Genomic DNA, 26370 nt, shown 5'->3' on the forward strand with positions numbered 1-26370 from the left:
AGCTTTATTGGGGAACCACTGGGCCAGAAGGTCTAGAACAAACAGAATTGAGTTGAGAAGAAACTTTGGGTGTGTTTAAAGATCCAGGTCTGTGCCTGGAGCAGGTTCCAGCTGGGCCAACCAAGGCAGTTAAGATACAGAGGGAAATTGCAGCCCGATGATGGCACATCTGTAGCAGAGGGGTTGTGTTGTGTGCCGTAGGCCTTAGGGACCCATGGAGGGCCTTTGAGAAGAGGTGTTCTGGGGAGCAGGTGCTTTATAAGATGAGGTCCTCGGTGGTGTGCAGGGCAGTACCCAGGGTGGGTTGGACCAGGGAAGAGCTGAAGGCTGGAGAAAGACCCACTGCAGTTTTTGCAGCGGCCCAGGTTGGGGCTGCGGTGAGCTCCTGGGCTCAGGTGGAAGCCGTGGGGCCTTCATAAGCTCGCCTGCCTGGGTGGAACTGGAACCTGAGACGTGTCATTTTTCAGCTCCTTTAAAGCAAGTCCATAATTTATCAGTGTTATATTCACCTGCTTTAACTCTTGCAGTGAGTGGTTTTTATTGTGTTTGGGTCTAAGAGGTTTTAAAGGAGCCCAGTAAATAAATTCCTGCAGGGAAGGAGTTGGCAGCAGCAACTGGAGCTGCCAGTGCAGGGCACGCAGGAGGAAGGGAGGGAGCCCTTCTTGCCGGGCGGGAGCGGGAGCAGTAGGGATGTACATTGGGCTTGAATGGTGTTTGGCATTCAAATCAAATGGAACGTTTTCCCTTTGTTCCTTTAAAACTCAGCCGATAGGTCCGTGTTTCCCACAGTGTGTCCCATAGAAGCTTAGTTGTGCTGGGTGCCAAGGGCGACTAAGTTGGGGAAGCGCTGGCTGAAAGGCAGGCACTTCCTCGACCTCACAGTGCTCTGTGCTCTGAATTTCTAAGGGGGCGAGAGACCCTGCAGGGTTTGCTCAGCTTAGGCTTAAAAGGGTTTCTTTCCCCTCTAGGCCAGGGGTTGGCAAACTGTGACCCACACGCAGAATCCACCCTCCAACCCGTTTTGGTACATAAAGTGTGTTCGAACACAGCCGTGCCTGTTCAGTGCGATGTCGCCACGGAATTACCAAAGAATTTTGTAATTCTTTTCTATTACAAAAAGAATTAGATGTGCTAGAGGAGCAAAGGTGAGGGCAGGCCACAGCGGTCAGGTTTACCACAACTTTCTGGATGTTCAGCTCGTCCGAGAGCTGAAGAAGCTGCTGGGGATGCTCAGGTTGCCACAGCACCTATGGCGGGACCTGCAGAGAAGCGCCCGGGCGGGAGCTGACGGCTGAAGCCAGCGCTTTTCTGCCCGCTGCCGCCCGAGGAGCAATGATGAGGCTCATTTCCTCTCACCTCCTTGGCTTCCTCGGAGTGACTTTCCGTGGCCACGCGGAATTGTGTGGAGAGTCCGCAGGCCCGGGCCCCCTGCAGTGGCCCGGTAGCTGGTCCAGGATGATGATGGCCAAGACCCGCGGGGTCCGCTGCACTGCCTTCTCCGGCTTCAGGCTCCCCTCCTTCTCCACCCGTCACCCCGCTTCTGCCCTCCTGGACCCCACCTTCCAGACGCACCAGAGTGCTTTTTCGAAAGAGGCCCAAAACAGTCAACATGTCTTCTGTGAGTTGGAGATTCAGGAGCAGCTCATCTGGGCGGTCCCGGCTCAGAGTCGCTCATTAGGCCACATTCAAGATGCCAGTCGGGGCTGCAGTCACCTGAAGCTGGACGGGGGCTGAAAGTTTCATTCCTCCCCCGGCTCCCCTCATGACTGCTGGCAGGAGGCCTCACGTCCTTGCTCCATGCGCCCCTTGTTGGGGCTGCCTGGGCGTCCTTCCATCGTGGTGGCTGGCTTCGCCCAGAGCAAGTGATTGACGAGAGGGACCAACGGGAGCGCTTGAATTGCCCTCTTCTGGGAGCGCATTGCCTGGTGTCTCAGGTCTGGTTGCCTAGAAACAGAACCTAAGATGAAGATTCTTGCAAAGTAACACATCCAATGTATAGAATAAATATCTGTGTGATTGAATAACTGAATGATCCCTTCCGCTGGTGGAGAATCCAGATGCTTAGCCTCCCCTGGGCCTGTGTCCCTTCTGAGGAGCCAGCCGAGAGGGCCCACGTTGTCCCATCAAAGCCCCGCACCAGTTCTCTGTATCCTGAGTGGCAGCACCTTCCAAGGCCATGTGACCTGTCCAGGTTTTTCATTGCACAATTAGGATGAAAATAGATTCCTCGTTTGTGGCTAAGAGCATATGAAGATTAAAATATAATATATGCATTTGTAAAAGGAACCATAACTCAAGTTTCAATGAGCTCTTGGCAAAAAGCACATTTTCCTGGCTGGCCGCGTCCTGGCGAGGCACCTGTTAATACACGGAGCCACAAGGGAAGGACGTACATTCCAGTATTAATTGCAATCCAAATAGTTACTTTTTCACAAGATTTAGGCGTTGGATTTCGCTTCAGACAGCCAGAACTTTGGGCCAAGGGCGTCATGCCCATGTTGATAGCAGGGTTATTCCCCCCTTTCTCTAATACACAGAGAAGAAAGGGAGCCACGGAGGCCCCCTGCTTTCATGGCTTATCATTCTCCTCAAATTGTTACCTTATAAAGGTCTGAAGAAATAACGAAGAACTCTGAGTTTGTTCTGCTTGCCAGCTGCTAAATCTCATGTAAGCCTCATGCTGTTTTCATGAAGGGAAGCGAAATAGTTATTGGAAAGAGGGACTTTTTGCATGTCTAAATCTCATCTTTAGGTTTTTATTCATGACTTTTTTTTTTAACCACAAAGCTAGTTTTCTTTCCCCATCGCTTTTCCTGAGATAAATTCTGGCTGGGGTGAGGCTCTGCCTTTCCAGGACCTTCCCGGTTCTTGGGTCCCAGGCCGCTCCTGAGAGTTGCCCCTTCGAATGTTAGCAGATGGACCCATTTGGAACCAGTCCTGGAGCAGTAGAGAGGGGTGCGGGGCGGGGGGCGGGGGGCGTCTCGCAGTTCCTCCTAAGGATTGATGGTTAGACCAGCCTGACTTCCCTCCAAGCACTCGTTTGTCACTGGGCACAGAGCTAGAAAATCTGGGCCCTTGGATGTAATTTCAGGAAGGAAAATTTTTAAGTGGAAAACATTTTTCCTAACATATCTCACAACTGCTCCTCATCCTTCCCAACCCCCACCCCATTGTCATTTGTATTTTTAGAGACCTTTCAGAGAAAAGGGAGGTAGTGACAAAAATACTCTTCTACTTTTGCTGGGCTCAGAATCCTCATTTTTGTTGAAAAGAGGGGTCAAATTTATCATTTCCCTCAGTATTTCCAGCAAGCAGAGATCCACTCATCTCCCCAGAAAAGGGAGCGTTCGTGCAAATGCTTCTCTCCATCCACCTGCTGATAAGGGGGAAACTGGCCACTGAAAGGCGGTGTGATTGGGCTGTCACGCCTCTTCTCTCTGCCTGGCCGCTGGGATGGTCGGTGCACACCTGTGGTCCCTAAGGGCTGCTGTGTGCAAAGACCCGGGCACCGAACGTGTGCGTGGCAGGCAGTAGATTTGAGGTGGGAGGCGAGCACTGGCCTCAGGTCCGAGTCGCATTCTCCTGCCCAGGTCACTGGCAACCCTGCATTCAGGGGCTTGTTGGGTCCTCGCTCCGCTGTTCATAAAGCTGACCTTGGGGCGTGATGCATTTGTCAGAACCTCCTGGGAGGTGAGTGGGCGCTTGCATCCTGCAGATGCCTGACAGCGAGCAGGTCCATGCGGCCGTGCCCCAGGTGATTCAAACGCAAGCTATCCCGAAGTGGTATCCCCTCACACCTCTTCCTCCCCTGGTTCCTGTGGCGGGGATCAGCCTCAGTGTCCTTGTGGTGCCCCAAGCTGTCCTGCCGGGTGGCGGAGCCCGTGAAGCCCCTCAAGGCTCCTCTCCCGCTTATCCCCCACCGCGCAGCTGGAGCATCACCTTGCCCCAGTGGTTATGTTTTTGCAATTGTATCTTTTCTCTGATCTTTCACTACAGTCGGAACCAGCATCTGAGGCTGAGTTACACCCCCAGCTGAGCAGAGCCCCCTCCCAAGCTGCGGAAGGTAGTCCCACGAAGAAGGTAAGGGCAGCGGGAGGGTATCACTGTGAAGGCCTTGCCACCCCTCTCCCGGGCGTCTTGCCACTGTCAGCAGCTGCGTCCCGACATGAATGCTCAGGATCCCGATTTCCTAGAACCTGCGTTCTTGGGGCAGATGCGGGTCCTGATGATTCTTGGGCTCCAGCTTGATGTCTCTGACAGTCAGTATCTCCGTCTTCCACCTCCCAGCTAGTCACGGCAGCCTTGCATGGGGCTCAGCCGAGGGGTGCGGCGGGGGAGCCAGATGCCCTTCGCAGAGCCTGGAGGAGCGCTCTGGGGGCCCGGCTTGTCTCCCCTTCTTTGTGCCACAGTCTCCTCTTGGCCACATGGCACCGAGTCCCAGGGCACTTGTTCAGGACGCAGCACACACTGTGCTCTCCCTCCAGCCTTGCACCCTCCTCCATCCTTCGCCGTGGTCTCAGGCCCTCCTCCCGGCACGGAGAGCGGCCTGGGCTCTGGGGCACCTGTGAGGCAGGGCTTCCAGGGACACAGGCCAGCTCTCTCCTGCCAGAAGACGCAGTGGCTCTGCAGCCTGACCTCGTGTGGGAGGTGGGGCTTGGAGAATGCGGAGCGTCTGCAAAGACCTCTACCAACTCGGCAACTTAGGACGTCGTCTCAAAAACCCCAGAGTGAGGAGTTCCCGTCGTGGCTCAGTGGTTCACGAATCCGACTAGGAACCATGAGGTTGCGGGTTCGATCCCTGGCCTCGCTCAGTGGGTCTAGGATCTGGTGTTGCCGTGAGCTGTGGTGTAGGTCGCAGATGCGGCTTGGATCTGGCGTTGCTGTGGCTCTGGTGTAGACCGGCGGCCATAGCTCTGATTCAGCCCCTAACCTGGGAACCTCCATATGCCGTGGGAGCGGCCCTAGAAAAGGCGAAAAGACAAAACAAAAACAAAAAACAACCCCAGAGTGAAGCAGGAGTGAATTTGTCTTCAGTAGGAGAGGGCCCCATGGTGTGAGAAGCGCACAGCATTCAAAAAGGAAAGGAAGGGGAGTTCCCATCGTGGTGCAGCGGAGATGAATCCAACTAGTCCATGCAGATGCGGGTTCGATCCCTGGCCTCGCTCAGTGGGTTAAGGATCTGGCGTTGCTGTGGCTGTGGTGTAGGCCGGCAGCTGTAGCTCCGATTGGACCCTTAGCCTGGGAATCTCCATATGCCGCGGGTGTGGCCCTAAAGAGCAAAAAAATAAAAATAAAAAATAAATAAAAAGGAAAGGAAGGGAGTGAGAGAGAGCCTCTGATTCCTGTGTCCTTCAAAAGCACACGCAGAAAAAGAAAAGAAAGGCCCCTGGAATCAGATGCCTGGGTCCCTCTGGGTATTGCCGAGCCATGGATCAGCCCCGTGCCTCCCGGTATGGAGTTTGAATAGAGCACACATGTGCCTGACCTGGGGGACAGGCCGAGAGGAACATGGGGCATTGACACAATGGGGGGCATTTAATTTTTTTCACTTTTGGTTTTCTTTTTCAATCCCCAGGACATACCGTATTCTCAGCCCCCATCAAAGCCCATCCGTAGGAAATTCCGACCTGAAAATCAAGCTACAGAAAATCAAGAGCCTTCGAGCACTGTAGGCGGGCCAGCTTCTGTAGCAAGCGTGAAACCCCATCCCGCCGTCCAGAAGTAAGTAGAAGAGATAAATGAGGGCAGGGTCGGAAGCTTTGTTTTCAGCCGGCGTCTCTCGCTAAGGATGCGGGTGTGCACACGTTCACGTTTGCACTTGCAGCCATGGGCAGGCGTGACGGTCACGGTTATAGCCTCACCTTACGCATCTCTGTGATGGGAGCGCCGTCTCCTGGGCATGTAGGGAGAGGCTTTCTAAGTGAACGGACCCCGAGGGCGAGCGAGTCCCAGGCTGGGGTGAGTTTGATTTCCTTGCCGCCCTGCCTTCTGGTGCCGGCGGACGTTTTCCTGGGACGAAGATGATAATGTAAATGGCAGCGTCCCTCTCTGCCAGTCTTACCTTGGGTCGTGCTGGCACACGGCCGCTTTAAGACCCACAGACCGAGCATCCCTAGACATGGTGCGTGGTTCCTTTTCATCCCCAGAAAGAGGTTCTGTTGTCGAGCATCTCCGCACAGAACGGTCACCCGCGGAGCTGCTAAGGTAACTGTGTGTATGCTCAGCGGGATGGAGGGTGGGGACACCTGAAGACGTGGCCAGGGACTGAGAACACAGTCATCTGGACAAACCGTCCTTCCCCAGAAGCCTTTGGCTTTAAGAAGAGCCATCACTTGTCTCAGTTTCCTTGTAGTGAACTTGAGTGAGGTGTTGAGGGCAGAAGCCTGCTGCTGCGTCTGTGGCTTCGAGGGAGCCTTACCAGTCACCGACATGGGTGCCTGGGCTACATCATGAGGCCCCCCAGGGGCCTGGCAGATCTCGGGGAGCTGCTGCGGAGCTTCTCCTGCTACTCATCATGGGAAGAGAAGCAACAGGTTCTCTGGGTGCAGCCTGCCTTTGAAGCCAATCCCCATCCTGAGTCTGGGCAGCACTCGTCTTCGGGTGACAGCTTTTGCTTCCGTTTTCTCCATGTGGGCAGTTCCCTGGTGGAATTAGTGCATGAAGGAAATATATTTTGTCCGTAATGGTCACTGAGAGTTTTGACTGTCTTCCGGCCACCCTCAAGCCCAGGGGATGGATGGATCTCTCGCAGGGACACAGACGGCTAAACTTTCTTCTTACTCTTCTCAGCTTTCCACTCTAAGCTGGACTTCTCAGTAATGCTAGTAACTCGTGGTGGCCGCCACATCTTCCAAAGTGGATGGCAGGACAGCTGGTGCCGTCCACGCAGAGATCGTTTTCCCTTCTTCATATGTAAAAAAGAAACTTTATGTAGATATATTTCACATCGCATACAGTTCACCCTTTTAAGTGTACAATTCAGTGGTTTCTTTCTTTTCTTTTTTTTTTTTTTGGTCTTTTGTCTTTTTAGAGCTGTACCTGCGGCATATGGAGGTTCCCAGGCTAAGGGTCGAATCAGAGCTGCAGCTGCCGGCCTACACCACAGCCACAGCAACGCAGGATCCGAGTCCCACCTATGACCTACAGCACAGCTCACGGCAATGCCAGATCCTTAACCCACTGAGCGAGGCCAGGGATCGAACCCGCAACCTCATGGTTCCTAGCCAGACTCATGAACCACTGAGCCATGACGGGAACTCATCTGGCCATTTCATTTAAATGGAACCATATGACATGCGGTCTTTTTATGACTGGCTTCTTTCACTTAGCATCATGTTTTTAAGGTTCATCCACCATGTATAATGTGTCAGAACCTAATTTTTAAAAATTGTTGAATAAAGTTCCATTATATGGATAAACCACAGTTTATTTATCCATTCATCAGTTGATGGACATTTGGGTCATTTCCACTTTTCAGCTAATAGTAATGATGCTGTGAATGTTTATGTACAAGTTTTTCTGTGGATTTATGTTTTCATTTGTCTTTCATTTGTGTATATCTAGGAGTGAAATTGCTCGGTCACATGGTAACTCTTTGTGTAACAGTTTGAGGACCTGCCAAACTGTTTTCCACAGTGGCTATAGAATTTTACAATCCTGCCAATAAAGTGTGAGGGTTCTGATTTTTCTTCTTCGTTATCAAAGCTTGTTATTTGATTTTTCACTTTTTTATTATACCGTCTTAGTGGTTATGAACTGGCAGCTCATTGTGGTTTTGCTTTTTATTTCCTAAATGAATAATGATGTTGAGCATCTTTTCATGTGCTTATGGCCATGCGTATAACTTCTTTGGAGAAATGTCTACTGATTTTTTTTTTTGGCCCATTTTCTCTTGAATTATTTATCTTTCTATTTTTGAGTTTTAATTCTTTATATACTCTGGATATGTCCTTTGTCAGATATGATTTTTTTTTGGTCTTTGTTTTTTTAGGGCCGCACCAGCAGCATATGAGGTTCCCAGCCTAGAGGTCCAGTCGGAGCTACAGCTGCCAGCCTACACCAGAGCCACAGCAACGCCAGATCCTTAACCCACCGAGCGAGGCTAGGGATTGAACCCGAAACCTCATGGTTCCTAGTTGGATTCGTTTCTGCTGTGCCACAGCGGGAACTCCAGATATATGATTTGCAAATATTCCTTCCCATTCTGTGTGTTGCCTTTTCACTCTCTTTAAAGTGTGCTATTTACAGCACAATATTTTTAATTTTGATGAAGTCTAGTTCATCTCATTTCTTTCTCTTGTCATGTGTGCTTTGGTGTCATATCTAAGAAACCATTGCCTAAATCAAGTTCATGAAGATTTGGAGTTCTCTTGGTGGCTCAGCGGTTAACGAACCCAGCTAGGATTCATGAGGATGCGGGTTCCATCCCTGGCCTCGCTCAGTGGGTTAATGATCTGGCGTTGCCGTGAGCTGTGGTGGGGGTCGCAGAAGCAGCTTGGATCCTGCATTGCTGTGGCTGTGGCCAGCGGCTGCAGCTCTGATTGGACCCTTAGCCTGGGAACTTCCGTATGCCGCAGGTGTAGCCCAAAAAAGACAACAGACAAAAAAAAAAGTTCATGAGGATTTGTTTCTCTGTTTACATCGAAAAGCTTTGGAATTTTAGCTCTTACATTGGGCCCCTGGTCTATTTTGAATGCGTTTTTGTGTATAGTATGAGGAAGGGGTCCAACTTCATTCTTTTGCATATGGATTTGCAGTTGCAGCATTTATTGCCTGTTTACTCACTGTTCATATGTAAAAAAGAAACTTTATGTAGATATATTTCACATATATCTGCCTGTTTACTCACTGTCCCTCACTGTGATACTCTTTCACCAGTTAGGTGACCACATGGGGTCAGGCTGAGAGAGGCTTGCACCCACCAGCAATACAGATAGTGCTCCAAGTGGCAGGGACCTAAGCTTTGGGGTCAGGGAACTTTTTGTGACGTATTCAGTTTATTTTGGAATGATAAGGAGCCACTTAGTATTCTTAATTTTTTGGTCCTGGAGAGAAGTCAGCCAGACATATGATGGTTAGGTTAGTCTCTGTAGCCCTTTTTCAACGAGGGTTTGAGGAAAGAAGGAAGCTCTGAGGCCCTTAGACATCCATTGTAGGTAGTAAGTTAACCACATTCCAGTGCATTTAGAGTGGTCATTACTATGCATCAACTTTGGGAAAATTGAGAAAAGAGTCATAAATTCAGTTGCAAAATGGTCATCAGCCGTCAGGGAAATTAACATTAGAATTGACCTATTATAAGAAACAAATTGGAAGCTCCCGTTGTGATGCAGTGCAAACAAATCCGACTAGGAACCATGAGGTTGCGGGTTCGCTCCCTGGCCTCGCTCAGTGGGTTAAGGATCCGGCGTTGCTGTGAGCTGTGGTGTAGGCCGGCGGCTGTAGCTCCAATTTGACCCCTAGCCTCGGAACCTCCATATGCCTCGGGTGCAGCCCTAAAAAGACAAAAAAAAAAAAAAAAAAAGAAAGAAAGAAATCGTGCTTCAGATATCATCACTGTCTACTCCATGTAGGTGAAAGGAACTAATAAAATATTCTCTCCAAGCGAGCGTCGGAGTCCAGGTTGTAAGTAATAAACAATTCTCAGATTGTGTCATCATTAATGAGCTGCCCATAAGGACAGAGGTAGGCTTTTCTTAGAAATGATTTGGTTTAATTGACCTTCCCCCCCCCCCCCCCCCCCCCCCGTCTTATATATCTCCTAAGGATGGACTTTGGGAAAATAGAATTGTTTGAACGGTTTGGAAAGAAAGGCTGTTGTGTGCCAATACTGGGACTAGACCTGTGCCTGCTTCTGTGGCCTTTGCCCTTGTCTGTAATCCCAGGGGGGGATCCCGGGCTGGGCTGTCCATTCCCAAGAGCCAGCGTGGCTGTGTCTGTGGGCCTGCAGGACCTTCCGTGTGGCTGGGGTTCTTTGTCCCTTCCTGCCTCGTGTGTGTGGAGGTGACGATTGCCATGTCTAATGAAAGACTACCAATTCCCAGAAGAGAAAAGGCAGTACAGACTCACTTCCCGGAAGCTGTGCTCAGAATTCTGTGGGAGAAATCAGGGCCCAGGGTGAAGGCTAAGGAGATTTTTCTCATGTAGAGACCTCTTTTTAGAGTGGCATGTGGAGGTTCCCAGGCCAGGGGTCTAATGGGAGCAGTTGCCACCAGCCTACAGCACAGCCACAGCAACGCGGGATCGAGCCGTGTCTGCCAGATCCTTAACCCACTGAGTGAGGCCAGGGATCGAACCCATGTCCTCATGGATGCTAGTCGGCTTTGTTAACCATTGAGCCACGACGGGGCCTCCGTACATTCCTTCTAATATTAGTTCAGTTGCTTGAACAAAAACCAGGTAGCACTTGCTCAGACAACATGGACAGGGACTTCTTTCTCGGGGAAAAGTCCGAGTGGGTGAGCGGTCCGGGAGTCCGGGGCTACCCTGTCCGGGAACCCAGTACCTTCTGTCACCTCGTTTTACGTCCCTGCGAGGGTTGCCTTTATCCATGTGCTGGAAGATGGCTCGCCTCTGGCATGTTCGTGTTCCGGGTTCCAGGAAGGGGCAGAAGCATAGGGAGAGAAAGCAGATTCCTTTCAGGGGCGGGCCTCACGAGTGCGTAATACGTCACCGCGTCAGGTCCCTTCCGGTCCCGCTTTGCCGCATGGCCTCAGCTACTTGCTTGGGAGACGCGGAAGCGGCGTCTCCAGGCTCCGGCTGAGGAGGATGCGCTGCCGGGAGCCAGAAGGCGCAGAAAGAGGCGTTGGAGGGTGGTCTGCCCTTCGGTGGGCCGTGCCTCACGGGGCGCCGTTCTGAACCGAGAGACCGCCTGGCCCACAGCAGCAGCAGCAGCTGAAATAAACATCCGTGTCCCTCTCGCTCCCTCATCTTCCGCGGAACCCAGGCCCCTGAGAGCCCAGCCTGGAGCAGCGAGGAACAAAATCAGGAGAACCTGCAGAGACAGGCTCGAGAAGCACGTCGTAGGAGGTGAGGCCAGCCAGACGCCTCTGCTGAGCCCTCGACTGGCATTCGGGGCCGGATCCTGTCTCTGTGTTATTTTCGGCTCCTTCGGTTGCCCAACAGAAAAGGCGGCCTGAGCTAGCAAGTCGGTGTTCTTTATTATTGTAAGAGCGCCGGGGTGGCTCATGGAAACCAGTGCCAGGGATGGAGGGACAGAGGACCGTAAACCTGTCAGTGCGCCTTCTGAGTCGTCTCTGTTTTCCATCATTTTTGCCTGTGGCGCCTTCTCGGTCACTCTTGGCTCCAGATACTGCATTCCCACTGTGCAGGGCCCAGGCGGAACCGGAGTCTTAACCAGGACTCACACCCCTGGGAGAGGGAACCCGGTCAGCTTTGCAGGGGCCAGCATCCGTTACCACGTGAAAACGGCTGAGAATCGCATGAGACCAGTAGGACTGTCTGCCTGGGGCCCATCCCTGTAGAGGAGGGGAGATGCTTTGGAGATAGTCCCCAGAGAAGGAGGCACACCTAGCGTGTTTTAGTATTAGTACGGTATCCAGTTCTGTTCAACATGTATTTTTATACAGCGTTTTATTTTTTAATAATTATAGATTCACAGGAAATTCAAAGATAGTACAAAGTCATCCTGTGTATTGTCTTGTGTACCCAGTTTCTCTCACCAATTCTGTTCTGCCTAACTGTAGTATAATGTGAAAACCAGGAACTTGGGGAGTTCCCATCTTGGCGCAGAGGAAGCAAATCCGACTAGGAACCATGAGGTTGCGGGTTCCATCCCTGGCCTTGCTCAGTGGGTTAGGGATCCAGTGTTGCCATGAGCTGTGGTGTAGGTTGCAGACACGGCTTGGATTTGGCGTTGCTGTGGCTGTGGTGTAGACCAGAGGCTATAGCTCCGATTAGACCCTGTCCTGGGAACCTCCATATGCCGTGGGTGTGTCCCTGAAAAGACTAAAAGCCAAATAAATAAATAAAATGAAATAAACCCCAGGAATTGACATTGGGACAGTGCGTATATATATTGTTCTATGCCATTTTATCACCTGTGTCCGACTTGTGACCACCACTGTAATCGGGATTTATGAGTCACCCCTACTCCGTCCTCCCCTCTACTCCTTAACCCTGGTAGCCGCTGGAGCTTCCCATCTCTCTAACTTTGTCATTTTCCGAATTTGTTTACATAGAGTTACACAGCCTGTGACCTTTTGAGTTTTTCTTTTTTCTTCACTCGGCATAGTGCCCTTGACGTCTATCCAAGTTGCTGTGCATCTAAGCAGTATTCTGTGCTGGGGCTGTACCACAGTCTGTCCAGCCATTCGCCTGTTGAGAGACATTTTGGTTGTGTCTAGTTGTTGAGTGTGACAAGTAAAGCTACCGCGAGCGTCTGTGTACAGGTTCTTGTGTGTACGCACGTTTTCATTTCCCTGGGATAAATGCCCAGGAGAGTGATTGTTGGGTTGTGTGCTGAGTGTCTATCTGGTTTTTAAAGAAGCCACCAAGTTGTTTTCCAAAATGGCTCTACCGTTTTATCCTCCCGCCAGCAGTGTATGAGAGATTCGGTTTCTCCACATCCTCACCAGCACTTGGTATTGTCCTGTTTTTAAAATTTAGCTCTTCTAATAGGTGTGTAGTGCCATCCCACTGTGGCGTTCATTTGCATTTCTCTGCTAGCTAGAACATCTTTTCGTGTGTGTATTTACCATCATATATCCTCTTTGGTGACATGTCTCTTCATCTCCTTTGCTCATTTTCTGATTGAATTGCCTTTTTTTTTTTTTTTTTTTTGATCTTTTTTCCTTTCCTAGGGCTGCTCCCACGGCATACGGAGGTTCCCAGGCTAGGGGTCGAATTGGAGCTGTAGCCACCGGCCTCCGCCACAGCCACAGCAACATGGGATCCAAGCCGAGTCTGTGACCTACACCACAGCTCATGGCAATGATGGATCCTTCACCCACTGCGCAAGGCCAGGGATTGAACCCGCAACCTCATGGTTCCTAGTTGGATTCATTAACCGCTGTGCCACGACGGGAACTCCTTGAATTGCTTTTTTCATGTGGAGTTTTGAAAGGTCGTTATTATGTTCTAAATACCAATCCGTTGTTTTCTCTTTGGTTTGCTCATGTTTTCTCTCAGTCAGTCTGTGGCTTGTCTTTTCATCCTCTTAACAGAGTCCTTTGCAGAGCAAAAGTTAAAAAATTTTGATAAAGCCCAACTTACTGATTTCTTTTCCTCTTTGCTTGTCACATCTAAAATCTCTTCACCAGACTCCAAGTCCTGAAGATTTTTTTCTTATATTTTCTTCTAAAATTTTTACAATTTTACACTTTACATTTAAGTTGGTGATCCATTCTGTGCTATTTTTTTTTTTTTTGGTCTTTTTAGGGCCACACCTGCAGCATATGGAGGTTCCCAGGCTAGGAGTTGAATCAGAGCTGCAGCTGCCAGCCTACACCACAGTCACAGCCACATCAGATCTGAGCTGCATCTGCGACCTACACCACAGCTCATGGCAGTGCCAGATCCTTAACCCACTGAACAAGGCTGGGGATCGAACCCGTGTCCTCATGGTTATCAGATTTGTTTCTGCTGAGCCACCACGGGAACTCCTCTGAGCTAATTTTTATATAAGGTATGAGATTTGGGTCAAGGTTCATTTTTCAGCCTATGGATATTGAATTGCTTCAGCACTATTTGTTGAAAAGGCTCTTCTTTGTCCCTTGATTTGCGTTTGTCCCTCTGCCAAAAAATCAGTTGACTTTACCAGTGTGAGTCTCTTTCTGGGTTCTTTATTCTGTTCTATTGATCTGTGTGTTTTTCCCTCTGCTGGTAGCACACAGTCTGGATTATATCTTCATTATTCCATTACTCGTTACTATTAGCCATATAATGTCTTCTGTTTTTCCCACTTATTATTATTTTTCAGAATTGTCTTAGCTATTTCAATTCCTTTGACTTTCCATTCAATTTTAGAAGAATTTTGTCTTGAGCGACAAAAATCTTTCTGGAATTTCGATAGGAATCTGTTAAACTTTGGTATCAGTCTAAGGACAGTTGACATCTTTACTATGTTATGTTTCCCAGTCCATGAACATGGTGTATTTCTCCATTTATTTAGATCCTATTTTATTTCTTTCATCAGTGTTATATAGTTTTCCACATGTAAAGTCTGTCCATGTTGTGATGTATCTTAGAACTTCAGTTTGAGTCTTTATATGTGAAATTGTATTTTTGATTTTGATTTCCAGGCGTTCATAGTTAGTATATCAAAGTACTATTGATTTTTGTACATCAGTCTTCTATTGTGCAAACTCACTTCTGTCCTCAAACTCACTTCTCTCCTTGCTGAAGTCACTTTGGTTCTGGGAGTATTTTTAATAGATGCCTTGGAATTTTCTACATAGACTGTCATGTCATCTGCAAATAGGGACCGTTTTCTTGTTCTTTTCAATATGTGTACCTTTTATTTCCTTTGCTTGTATTATTGTGCTGGCTAGGACTTCCAGTGCTGTGTTGAAAATAGTGATGAGAGGAGAAACTCTTGCGTTGTTCCTAATCTTAGGTGGGAAGCATTCAGTTTTTCATTAAGTATGATGTTAGCTATAGTTTTTAGGTAGAGGTTCTTTATCAAGTTGAGGAGTTCATCTCTATTAATAGTTTTATGGGAGTTTTTATCATGAATTGGTTTTGAGTTTTTTTCAGGTGCTTTTACTACATCAGTTGATATGATCATGTGATTTTTTTCTTTCCCCTGTTAAAATGGTGAATTACATTGATTACTTTTTGAATATTGAATCCTTCTTGCATCCCTGGAATAAACTCCTCTTGGTCATGATGTGTTATTCTTTTTTATATTGCTGAATTCTATTTGCTGATATTTTATTACAGATTTTACATCTCTATTCATGAAGGATACTGTTTCTAATTTTGGTCTTGCTAGGCTGCCCCTTTTCAAGTCCTTTTCAAGTCCTTTGGCTGGAGAGAGGAGAATTTTGCCGGGGCTTGGGGGTGCTTTTTATTGTCTGCTCTCATTGGCATTTATGAAATACATGACATCACAAAAACCCAGGGAATTCATGGCTGTTATTTCCCTGGGCACTGAGTTCCCTATCCAGTTTGCTTTCTTCATTCCACGTTGCAGGGTCATCTTATATTGTTCTATATTTTATGTCTAGGGTTTTAACTGTATTTAGTGGGAGGAATAGAGAGAAGTGTGTCTACTCCATCTTGTCCTGAAAGCAAAAATCCAATCCATATCTTTTAAAAAATAAACTTTGACGCCTCTTCCCTGCCTATGTATGGATTAAAAAAAAAAATAACTGTTAAGCTTGTTGGGGAAGGAGTGTGTCTTCTAGAGCTGAGCAGAGTGTATATTCTCAATGAACGTTCATCAGATCTCTGCAGTGATCACAGTGCATTCTAGTTCAACTGCTGTGGCCCAGAACCCATCTCCCAGGGATTACAGATATGTGTGTTTCTCCAGGGGAACTTAGATTGCCCTTTTGCTCTGAGCATTCAGTATTTCTTGCTGTGGGATATAAGATTGTAGATTATACAACCACACTGACAGTTTTTTTTTTTTTTTTCACACTGACAGTTTTGAGGGGGAAAGAGGGTGCTGAGAAAAATGAGGGCCAGACAATCAGTGTACGCGGAGACTGTGATGGGACAAGTGGAACATACGGTCACCTTAGTTATACCTGTTCTGTGAATTTACTGTTGAGTTAATTTGGGATTACTGGTATTAAAACCTTTCGGTGTTTTTCTCAAGTGCCACAGTAGTGTGTTGGTGTATGCACGTGCATGCATGCACTCACACACACACACACTCAGGCATTCACGCCTAATGATGAAGAAATAAAAGAGAGGTATGTAGGCTGGCAAAGTGATTGTCGAATTTTGTACTCTTCTTTTAGACTTGTCCACAGGGGCCACCTGCAGGTCTTTTAAACACCACTGATGGTTGCATGAAAAGGGCATTCCAGTTAGTGTCATTTGTCAGGAAGACATGCTTATTAAAGTGTCTTTGGATAAATGGAACAAAACATGTTCGAAAAGGCCCAATTCACAGCTCCAAGTTACAAAATGGAAATTACTTCAGGTGTAAACAGTTCACCCCGACAAATTTGTTTCATTTGGTGTGTGCTTGCCTGCCTGCCTGCCTATGTGAAGATACGGTTTTATTTTTGGAACCCTGTGATATTAGCCCCTTGTTGGTTAAGAGCTTCTCATGAATCAGAGGGCTCTGACCCGCAGGGGTCCAGACCTCTGAGTTCTGTTTCACTGAACTGTTTGTACTTTTTTGTAGACAGTCATCCAAACAGAAGAAGGCTATTCAAACTGCTATCCGCAAAAATAAGGAGGCAAATGCAGTGCTGGCCCGGCTGAACAGTGAACTCCAGCAGCAGCTCAAGGTAAGGACCTTCTTGAATTTGTATTACCAGACTTTTCATTGGGTTGTTTTGTTTTGGCAAACATTGGCTGAGCATCTGGTTCCATTCCTATTGGTAAGACTTGCCTCTTTGTTCTCAAAGTTCTGTTTTTTTGGTTTTTTTTTTCTTTTCTTTTTTTGGTCTTTTTTTGTCTTTTTAGGGCCACACCCGAGGTGTATGGAGGTTCCCAGGCTAGGGGTCCAAACGGAGCTATAGCCACCACCCTACGCCGCAGCCATGCCAGATCTGAGCTGTGTCTGCGACCTACACCACAGCTCACAGCAACGCCAGATCCTTAACCCACTGAGCAAGGCCAGGGATTGAACCCGCAACCTCATGGTTCCTAGTTGGATTCGTTAACCACTGGGCCACAACGGGAACTCCCTCAAAGTCGCTTTGGAAGGCAGAGAGTGCCATATTTAAATTTCATGGGTTGGTTCTTATATCCTTAGAGGAAGACTAGTAGCTTTAATATGTAGAGTGCATGTTATGTGCTAGTTAAAAAGACAAGAGAATCTATTACAAAGGCCCTTTGAAGCATTCTTTATTGTCCAGAGCTCCTGGGTAAACCTTTAATTTGTTTAGCTCCTCCGTGAATGATGCTCTACTGACTTCAGTGGAAGAGCATGGCCCTGATCCTATCAAAGACTCACCCCGTCCCCTGGTACCTTGGAAATGGTTCCATGTCACCTTCTCAAGGACATCACCCTGTCTTATTGCCTCTTTCTCTTCCCCATTAATCTCCCCTGTATTCGTTTCCCAGAGCTGCCCTAGCAAAGTACTGCAAACTCAGTGGCTTTAAATAACAGCAGTTCATTCTCTCCCAGCTCTGGAGACTGGGATTCCGAATCAGGGCTTCAGCAGAGCCTGCTGTCTCTCCGAAGGCTCTAGGGGGCAATTCTTCCTCGTTTCTGGTGGCTGCTGGCAGTCCTGGATGTTCCTTGGCTTGTAGATGCATCACTCAGATTTCTGCCTCCGCCGTCATGTGGCGTTTTCTCTGTGTCCCTGTCCAAGTTCCTCTTCTTCTTGTGCCCTCTTCCTGTAAGATTACCGGTCATTGGGCTAGGGCTCATCTTAATCTCTCACAGTCTCATTTTTAACTGGATTATATCTGCAGAGACCTCGTTTCCATGTAGAGTCACATTTATGGGGGTGGTGGCGGGTTAGGAGTTAAACATATCTTTTCGGGGCACCCACGCCATGGCCCGATTCTCCAGTGGAAGGATCGCCGCCGTCCGCACGTAAACCCGCGCTGGTGCTGAGCGTCATCTGGAGCCCACATCCTCCTTCAGCGGCGCTGGTCTCCTTCCCAGCCAAGGTTCTGACCAGCAGTTGTGTCCCCTCACTTCCCTGAGCGTCACCCTCTGCTCACCCTGCGCTTACAGCCCAGTTCCTGGGGCCTGTGTTAATATGACTGCGATTTTCAGAAACTTCTACGCTGTTGACCAGTGCCTTGCCCTCCTCTGAACCCTCGTCTCTAACCGGCTCTTGGGGTGCCACACTTTCCTTGCTGTCATTCTGTCTCATTGGCGGCTCCTCTTTACCGCTCTCTGCCCACTCTGCCTTTTTTATTTTCTCTAATATACTCCCCGCATTTGCCCTAATAGTTGTTGTGAACATTTTCAAGCATCCAAGAAAGTGAAAGAATCATACAGCGAGTATTTTCATAGCCACCATTTGGGTTCTGCCGGTCACATCTTGCTGTACGTGTTTTATCACCCAGCTGTCTGTTTTCTCGGTTCATCTTATTCGTAACATGTTTTCAAGTACCTTGCAGACATCTATATCCATCCCCTAAATATCGTAACATGCGTATCATTAACTAGAGTCAGTATTTTCTCGGGTTTGTCTCATGGTGTAAGTTTTTTACACCGGGTATGAACAAATCTTAAGGGTACGTTTGCTGACTTTGTCACAAATGCGTATGCTTAGGGATCCCCAACCCTTATCAAGATACAGGACGTTACCATCTCCCTGGAAAGTTCCCTCCTGCGCCTTCCCAGTTAATTTCTGTCCCACTCGCACAGAGGTAAGCATTATTCTAAACTTTTTATGCCATAAACTTTTTTTGCCTATTCTGTAAGTTTTATGTAAATGTGTCCTGTAACGTGTGCTTTGATGTAAAGCGTCTTTCACTTGGTACAGTGTTTTTGAGATTCATGTACGTTGTTGCATGTCTCTGCGATCTGTTCCTTATTGTTCAGTGGAATTCCATGGAGTGAATATGCTGCAATCTGCTTATCAATTCCCCTATGAATGGGCACCTGAGATGTTTCCAGTTGTTGGCTATTTGGAATAAAACCTCATTTTTGAGTAAGTCTTTGTGTGGGTGGAAATACGTTCTCGTTTCTTGGGGATAAACTCCTCGGATTAGGATCAGTAGGTAATACGGTGAGCGTGTGTGGTTGCTTTTATCAGAACCTGCTAGAGCTTTTCCCAAAGTGGCTGTAGCGTTTAGTTCGGCCCCCACCACTGAGCGAGAGCTCTGGTTGGGCTCCGTCCCTGTCTGCACTTGGTGTGATTCCTTTCATTTGTAGCCAGTCCTGTGGTGATGTAGTTTTATCTTGCATCCCCTTGGCACTTTTCTGTGTGATGATTTTCTTTTCATGTATTTTATTTTATGAAGTGTCTTTTCCAAATATGTGGCCATTTGCAAATCGCTTTCAGTCTTTTTTTGTGGCATCGTAGGTAGATGCTTTTTGTCTTATCTTGGTTACCAGCCCTTTGTTGAGATTTATATTTTAGGAATAGTTTCTTCCCATCTTTGTTTTGCCTATTAACTTTCTTAACTGTATCTTTTCAAGAACAGAAGTTTTAAACTTTGATAGTCTGATTTATCATTTTTTCTCTTATGTTTATTACTTTCTTCCTATATAAGAAAACTTTGCTTACATCTAAATATGAAGATATTCTCTTACGTTTTCGTCTAAAGGTTTTATTGTTATAACTTTTACATTTAGGCCCATGATACATTTTTTTTGGTCTTTTTTTAGGGCCGTACCAGTCACATATGGGGGTTCCCAGGCTAGGGGTCGAATCGGAGCTGTAGCCGACAGCCTACACCACAGCCACAGCAATGCCAGATCTGAGCCGAATCTGCGACCTACATCACAGCTCCTGGCAACGCCAGATCCTTAACCCACTGAGCGAGCCCAGGGATCAAACCTGCATCCTCATGGATACTAGTTGGGTTTGTTAACCACTGAGCCACGACGGGAACTCCCATTTGGGTTTTTTTAACAGTACTTAATTGAGATGTGATCGTACATACCTCAGTAAAGCTGTGCATATTTAACATCTGCAACATGATGAGTTTGGAGATAATTACACATCCATGAAGCCATCGTAGTTTATGCCACAAAATTGCCCATCACCTCTAAAAATCTCCTGTTGCCCTTCTTCTTCTTCTTACTAAAAGTTGAAGTATAGTCGCTGTATGATGTTATATAAGTTACAGCTTTACAATACACGGATTCCCAATTTTTAAAGGTTATATTCCACTTATAGTTGTTATAAAATCTTAGCTATAGTCCCTGTGTTGTATAGTATATCCTTGTAGCTTATTTTATACCTAATAATTTTTACCTCTTAATCCCCTCCCCTGCCCTCCCCCTTTCCTCTCTCCAGTGGTAACCAGTAGTTTCTTCTCTGTATCTGTGAGTCTGCTTCTTTTTTTGTTATATTCACTAGTTTGTTGAATTTCTTTTTATATTCCATGTATAAGTGGTATCATGTAGTACTTGTCTTTCTCTGTCTGACTTATTTCACTTCCAAGTCCATCCATGTTGCTCAGGTGGCAAAATTTCATTATTTTTTAGCGCCTCGTATAATTATCATTTCTACTATGTGGAGAGAACATTTAAGATTTACTTTCTTAGAAGCTTTAAGTATATAGTACAGTATTGTGACCTATAGTCACTGTGCTATACATTAAATTCCCAGAGTTTATCTTATGACTGGAAGTTTGTACCTTTGCCCAACATCTCATTTCTTGTACCCCCCAGCCCCTGGCAAGCACCATTCTACTCTTTTTTTTTTTTTTTTGGTTTTTAGGGCCGCATCCACGGCATATGGAGTTTCCCAGGCCAGGGGTCTAATCAGAGCTGTTGCTGCCAGCCTACACCACAGCCACAGCAATACCAGATCCGAGCCACGTCCAGGACCTACACCACAGCTCACGGCAACACCGGATCCTTAACCCACTGAGCGAGGCCAGGGATCGAACCCGCAACCTTATGGTTCCTAGTTGGATTCGTTTCTGCTGCGCCATGATAGGAACTTCCGTTCTACTCTTTTTATATAAATTTGATTTTTTTACTTTGTACATATTAAGTGATATCATATGGTATTTGCCTTTCTCTGTCTGACTTATTTCACTTGGCATAATGTCCACAAGGTCCATCCGTGTCACAAATGTCAGAATTTTCTTGTTTCTTATAGCTGAATAATATTCTGTTGCATGTATGTACCATGTCTTGTTTATTCATTCATTTGTAGACAGACACTTAAGTTGTTTCCATATTTTGGCTATTGTACCAATGCTGCAGTGAACATAGAAGTGCACATACCTTTTTGAGATCCTGATTTCATTTCCTTTGGATACCCAGAAGTGGGATTACTAGATCATATGATGGTTCTGTTTTTCATTTTGAGAAACCTCCATTCTGTGGCCGCATCAGTCTCCATTCCAACCCATTATACAGGGGTTCCCTTTCCTCCACATTCTTGCCAACACTTATCTCTTATCTTTTTGATGATAGCCATTCTAACAGGTATGAGGTGATAGCTCATTGTGGTTTCGATTTGCATTTCTGTGGTGTTTCGTGATGTTGACCGTGTTTTCATGTAGTTCTTGGCCGTTTGTTTTAGACTGTTGTGTTTCCATTTTCATTTGTTTCAAGATTTTTTTTCTTTTTATGGCCACACCTGTGGCATATGGAAGTTCCCAGGCTAGGGGTTGAATTGAAGCTGCAGCTGCAGGCCTATGGCACAGCCGCAGCAACGCTCGATCCGAGCCACATCTGTAACATGTTGCATTGTGGCAATGCTGGATCCTTAACCCACTGAGCAAGGCCAGGGTTACTATCCTTAGCTGCATCCTCATGGACACTGTTAGGTTCTTAACCCCCTGAGTGACAGTGGAAACTCCTGTTTCAGGATTTTTTTATATTTCTTTTTTTGATTTCTTCTTTGACCCATTGGTTGTTCAGGAGTGTTTTGTTTAATTTATACGTATTTGTGAATTTTTAAATTATCCTCCTATTACTGATTTCTAGTTTAATAACTTTGTGGTTGGAAAAAGTACTTGGTATGATTTCAGTCTTCTTAAATCTACTAAGATTTGTCTTGTGACCTATCATGTGATATATCCTGGAGAATAGTCCATGTGTGCTTGAGAAGAATGTGTATTCTGCTGCTGTTGGATGGAATGTTCTACATATGTCTGTTAAGGCCATTTGGTCTAAAGTATAGTTTAAGTCCAAGATTTCCTTATGGATTTTCTGTCTGGATGATATACCCATTGTTGAAAGTGAGGTATTGAAGTCCCCTACTATTATTATATTGCTCTCAGTTTCTTCCTTCAGATCTTTTCATATTTGCCTGATATGTTTAGGTGCTCCAATGTTGGGTGCGTATATATTTATGATTGTTATATTTTCTTCATGAATTGACCCCTATAACATTATATAATGACATCTTTGTCTCTTTTTACAGTTTTGGCTTAAAGTCTATTTTGCCTGATAAAAGAACAGCTACCCCTGTTATCTTTCGGTATCTACTTGCATGAAATATCTTTTTCGTCTCTTCATTCTTTCCTATGTGTGACTGTAAAACTGAAGTAAGATTCTGGTAGGCAGCATGTAGTTTGGTCTTTTTTTTTTTAATCCATCTAGCTGCTCTATGCCTTTGGATTGGAGAATTTAATTCACTTACATTTAAAGTAAATATCAAGTTCTCTGGTGGCCTACCAGATTAAGAATCTGGCATTGTCACTGCTGTGGCTCAGGTCACTGCTGTGGCATGGGTTTGATCCCTGGCCCAGGAACTTCCACGTGCCATGGGTGTGGTAAAAAAAAAAAAAATATGGATAGGTAAGCATTTACTAATACTATCTTTCTATTTTCTGGCTGTTTTGTAGTTCCATTCTTCCTTTCTTCCTCTCATACTGCCTGCCTTTGTGAATTGATGATTTTCCGTAATGGTATGCTTCAGCCATCTTCTCTTTATCTTTTGTGAATCTGCTGTAGGTCTTTGTTTTTGCTTTCTGGTTATCATTAGGCTTACATAAAACATCTTATAACAGTCTGTTATTTGCAGGTAACAGCTTGGATTGTGTAAAAAAACTCTACCTTTTTACTCCCCTTTTTTGTTCTTGATGTCATAATTTACTTCTGTTTATATTGTGTATTCATTGATTTATTGTAGATAGTTATTTTTAATACTATTATCCTTTAATATTTATGCTAGATTTAAGTGGTTAACATACCACCATATTATGGTATTAGAGCAGTCTGAGTTTGGCTATATACTTACATTTACCCCAGCATATTGTATCTTTTCATGTTTCTAGTTAGTATCCTTTCATTTCACCTTCAAGCACTCCTTTCTAAATTTCTTGTAAGGCAGGTCTAGTGATGGTGAACTCCCTCAGCTTTTTATATATCTGGGAAAACCTTTATCTCTCCATTTCTGAATGATAACTTTGCCGAATAGAGCATTAACGGTTGGTAGTTTGTTTGTTTTTTTTAATTTTTTTTATAGCACTTTGGATTATCATCCCATTCTCTCTAAAGGTGCCTGCTGAGAAATCCACAGATAGCCTCATTAGAGGTCTCTTTGAAGGTACAAGTTCCCTTTCTTTTGCTGCTTTGAGGATTTTATCTTTGTCTTTGAATTTTGACAAGTTTATTATAGCAAATATTTTATTTTATTTTAGTCTTTTCAGGGCTGCACCCAAGGCACATGGAGGTTCCCAGGCTGAGGGTCAGATCGGAGCTGTAGCTGCTAGCCTATGCCACAGCCACAGCAATGCCAGATCTGAGCCACATCTGTGACCTACACCACAGGTCATGGCAACACTGGATCCTTAACACACTGAGCGAGGCCAGGGATCAAACCTGCATCCTCATGGGTGCTAGTCAGATTCGTTTCTGCTGAGCCACAATGAGACCTCCTATTATAATGAGTCTTAAAGAGGATCTGTTTAAGTGAGATTGTCTCATGATATGTGAGTTTCATGAGCTTGGATATCCATATCTCTTACCAGATTTGGGAAGTTCTCAGCCATTATTTCTTCAAATAAATTTTCTGTGCTCTTCCCTGTCTTCAATTTCTGGAATTGTAATAATTCACAAATTATTTCTTTGAAGGCATCCCTTTTTCCATTCTTTTAAATTCTTTTTTCTTTGTTCTTCTCTGACTGGATAGTTTCAAAGTCTCTGTCTTCTCTCTCAGATTCTTTCTTTTGCTTGATGCATTCTGATGTTGATGCTCTCCATTATATTTTTAATATCATCCATTGTATCTTTCAGTTCCAGAATTTTGTTTGGGTCTTTTTTTTTATGATTTCCTTGTCTTTGTTGAACTTTTAATTTTGTTCATGTAGTGTCGTTTTCCTGATTTAATTTGATTTGTTTTTCTTCGTTTTCTTGTGGCACATTGAGTTTCCTTAAAACAGCCATTTTAAATTCTTTATTGTGTAAATCATAGATCCCCATGTCTTTGGGATTGGTTACTAGGAGATTATTGGATTCTTTGGTAGTTTGTGTTTCCTTGAAGTTTTGTATTGCTGTCTTCATATTTGAAATAGCAGTCACCTCCTCCAGTCTTTACTAACTGTTTTCAGGAGAGAAATATCTTCCATTAGCCCTCTTAGAGATTCTGAGACTTTCTCAGATCTTCTGTGGATACACCTGCTCAACGTTTCTTGCTCCTTCTTGTGGCAGAATTCTTTTTTTTTTTTTGCTTTATTTTAGGGTTGCAGGTGTGGCATATGGAATTCCCAGGCTAGGGGGTCAAATTGGAACTGCAGAAACACAGGATCTGAGCCACATCTGCAACCTACACCACAGCTCACGGTAACATGGGACTCTTAACCCACTGAGCGAGGCCAGGGATCGAACCTGCATCTTCATGGATACTAGTTGGGCTCATTACCATTGAGCCATGACGGGAACTTCTGAATTCTTAAGCTTGTATGCCTTTTTCTGATCCTGCAGAACACCAGACCAAATGCTGACAGCCTCCTTTTTGCTTTCTCAAAGGTGGCACTACAGCTCAAATTTGTGGTCTCTTCTGGCCCACAGATTTGGGTCCACAAAGCTTTCTACATGTGCTCACTCATTCTTGCTGCTGTCACCAGGAGTGTAATCAGGGAGCTGGCCACAGGGGTGGTGGTGTGTTGTAAGGCCCATGGAGTGCTGAGAATGCCCCATGGCCAGTTGGAGCATCCCCAGGGGCTTGTGAGTGGGCTTCCTGATGGAGTCCCTCAACACATTTAGTAGGATCTGTGTTCCTTTAATACCCTTTGAGAATCCTACCTGCTACTCTTCCAGTCTCTTACCACCCCACAGTCAGATAGTTCATAATTCAGTACTATGGATGGGGAGAGAGAGAAATGAGGATTTTTGACAGTGTCCCACCCAGCTGGGGAAACCAGATATTTATGCACTCTTCCTTCCCCCATGGGAGAAATTATGGGCCAAGATCTCTCTTAGTCCTAAGCTGTGCTTCCTTGGCAGGAAGGGTGATGCAAGTAAAGTCAAACAGTTGCACTTGCCTCCCCTAGGGCATCCAGACATGTGTTTTTGTTTTTGTTTTTTTTTCTCTAGCATTGGGCTGAAACTTCTCTACTTGAAACCTGGATTTCCACAAAGTCTTTTTCATCTATGGGTGATTGTCTAAAACACTAGCGTCTCCCAGACTGAAACCAAGAGGGGCTAGAGATGGTTCATGGGCCACTGCTGGGTCCAGAGCTGGAAATGAAGTGTGTGCCTATTATTAAATACATGGCTGGGCAGGACTCCTCTCTTGGTGTACAGTGCTGTATCCCATAGTTCTCAGAAAGGCACTTTGTCTGTGAATGGATGCCAAATTGTTGTTGGCAAGAGAACATGGACAAAGGATGTCTTCTTTAACCATGATGCTGATACCACTCCTGGTAGTTCTATGTTTAATTTTTTTTTTTGGCTTTTTTTAAGGGCTGCACCTACAGCATGTGGAAGTTCCCAGGACAGGGGTCAATTCTGAGATACAGCTGCTGGCCTGTGCCACAGCCATAGCAATGAGGAATCTGAGGCGCATCTGTAACCTGCACCACAGCTCACGGCAACGCCAGATCCTTAACCCACTGAGTGGAGCCAGGGATTAAACCATCATCCTCGTGGATGCTAGTCAGGTTTGTTATTGCTGAGCCACAGCGGGAACTCCTATTTTTAATTTTTTAATGAACTTCCATAGTGTTTTCTTTAGTGGCTGCACCCAGTATCTATGATCCATCCTGAATTAAGTGTTATGTATGCTGTGAGATTAGGTTCAAGGCCCATTTTTTCCCCCATATCAGTATCCCATTAATCTAGCCCCATTTGTAGTTTCTTTTCTTCTTTGGATCACTCTGGTACCTTTGTCAAAAATCTAATGATCATATCAGTGTGGATTTATATATGGGTTCTTATTCTGTTCTATTAACCTATTTGTTGATCTTTATTCTGCTACCATACAGTCTTGACTTCTCTTGCATGTAGTAAATCTTAAATCAGATAGTATAAATGTTTCAAGATTCTCTGTTTAGATTTTTAAAAATTCCTCTTAGTGTTTCCAAGTGTATAAGTATTATATGTTTTTTGTTAAGTTTATTGCCTTTTTTGGTGACACTATTGTGAATTGAAATTTTTTTTTAGTTTTATTTTCTAATTGAACTTGTGAA

General features: G+C 45.7%; 1 protein-coding gene across 3 annotated transcripts in view; it reads left to right on the top strand.

The window, feature by feature from the left end:
• REPS2 (RALBP1 associated Eps domain containing 2) overlaps window positions 1-26370 on the top strand; it is a 245546-nt gene that overhangs the window by 206802 nt on the left and 12374 nt on the right. For all 3 annotated transcript variants that reach the window (XM_021080774.1, XM_021080775.1, XM_021080776.1), the window contains exons 15-17: window positions 3997-4080; window positions 5576-5721; window positions 16322-16427. In XM_021080774.1, coding sequence (XP_020936433.1) covers window positions 3997-4080; window positions 5576-5721; window positions 16322-16427 — 336 coding nt within the window. The remainder of the gene's footprint in view (window positions 1-3996; window positions 4081-5575; window positions 5722-16321; window positions 16428-26370) is intronic.

The sequence above is a fragment of the Sus scrofa genome, chromosome X (genome assembly GCF_000003025.6).
Source record: "Sus scrofa isolate TJ Tabasco breed Duroc chromosome X, Sscrofa11.1, whole genome shotgun sequence".
NCBI classification, from domain to species: domain Eukaryota; kingdom Metazoa; phylum Chordata; class Mammalia; order Artiodactyla; family Suidae; genus Sus; species Sus scrofa.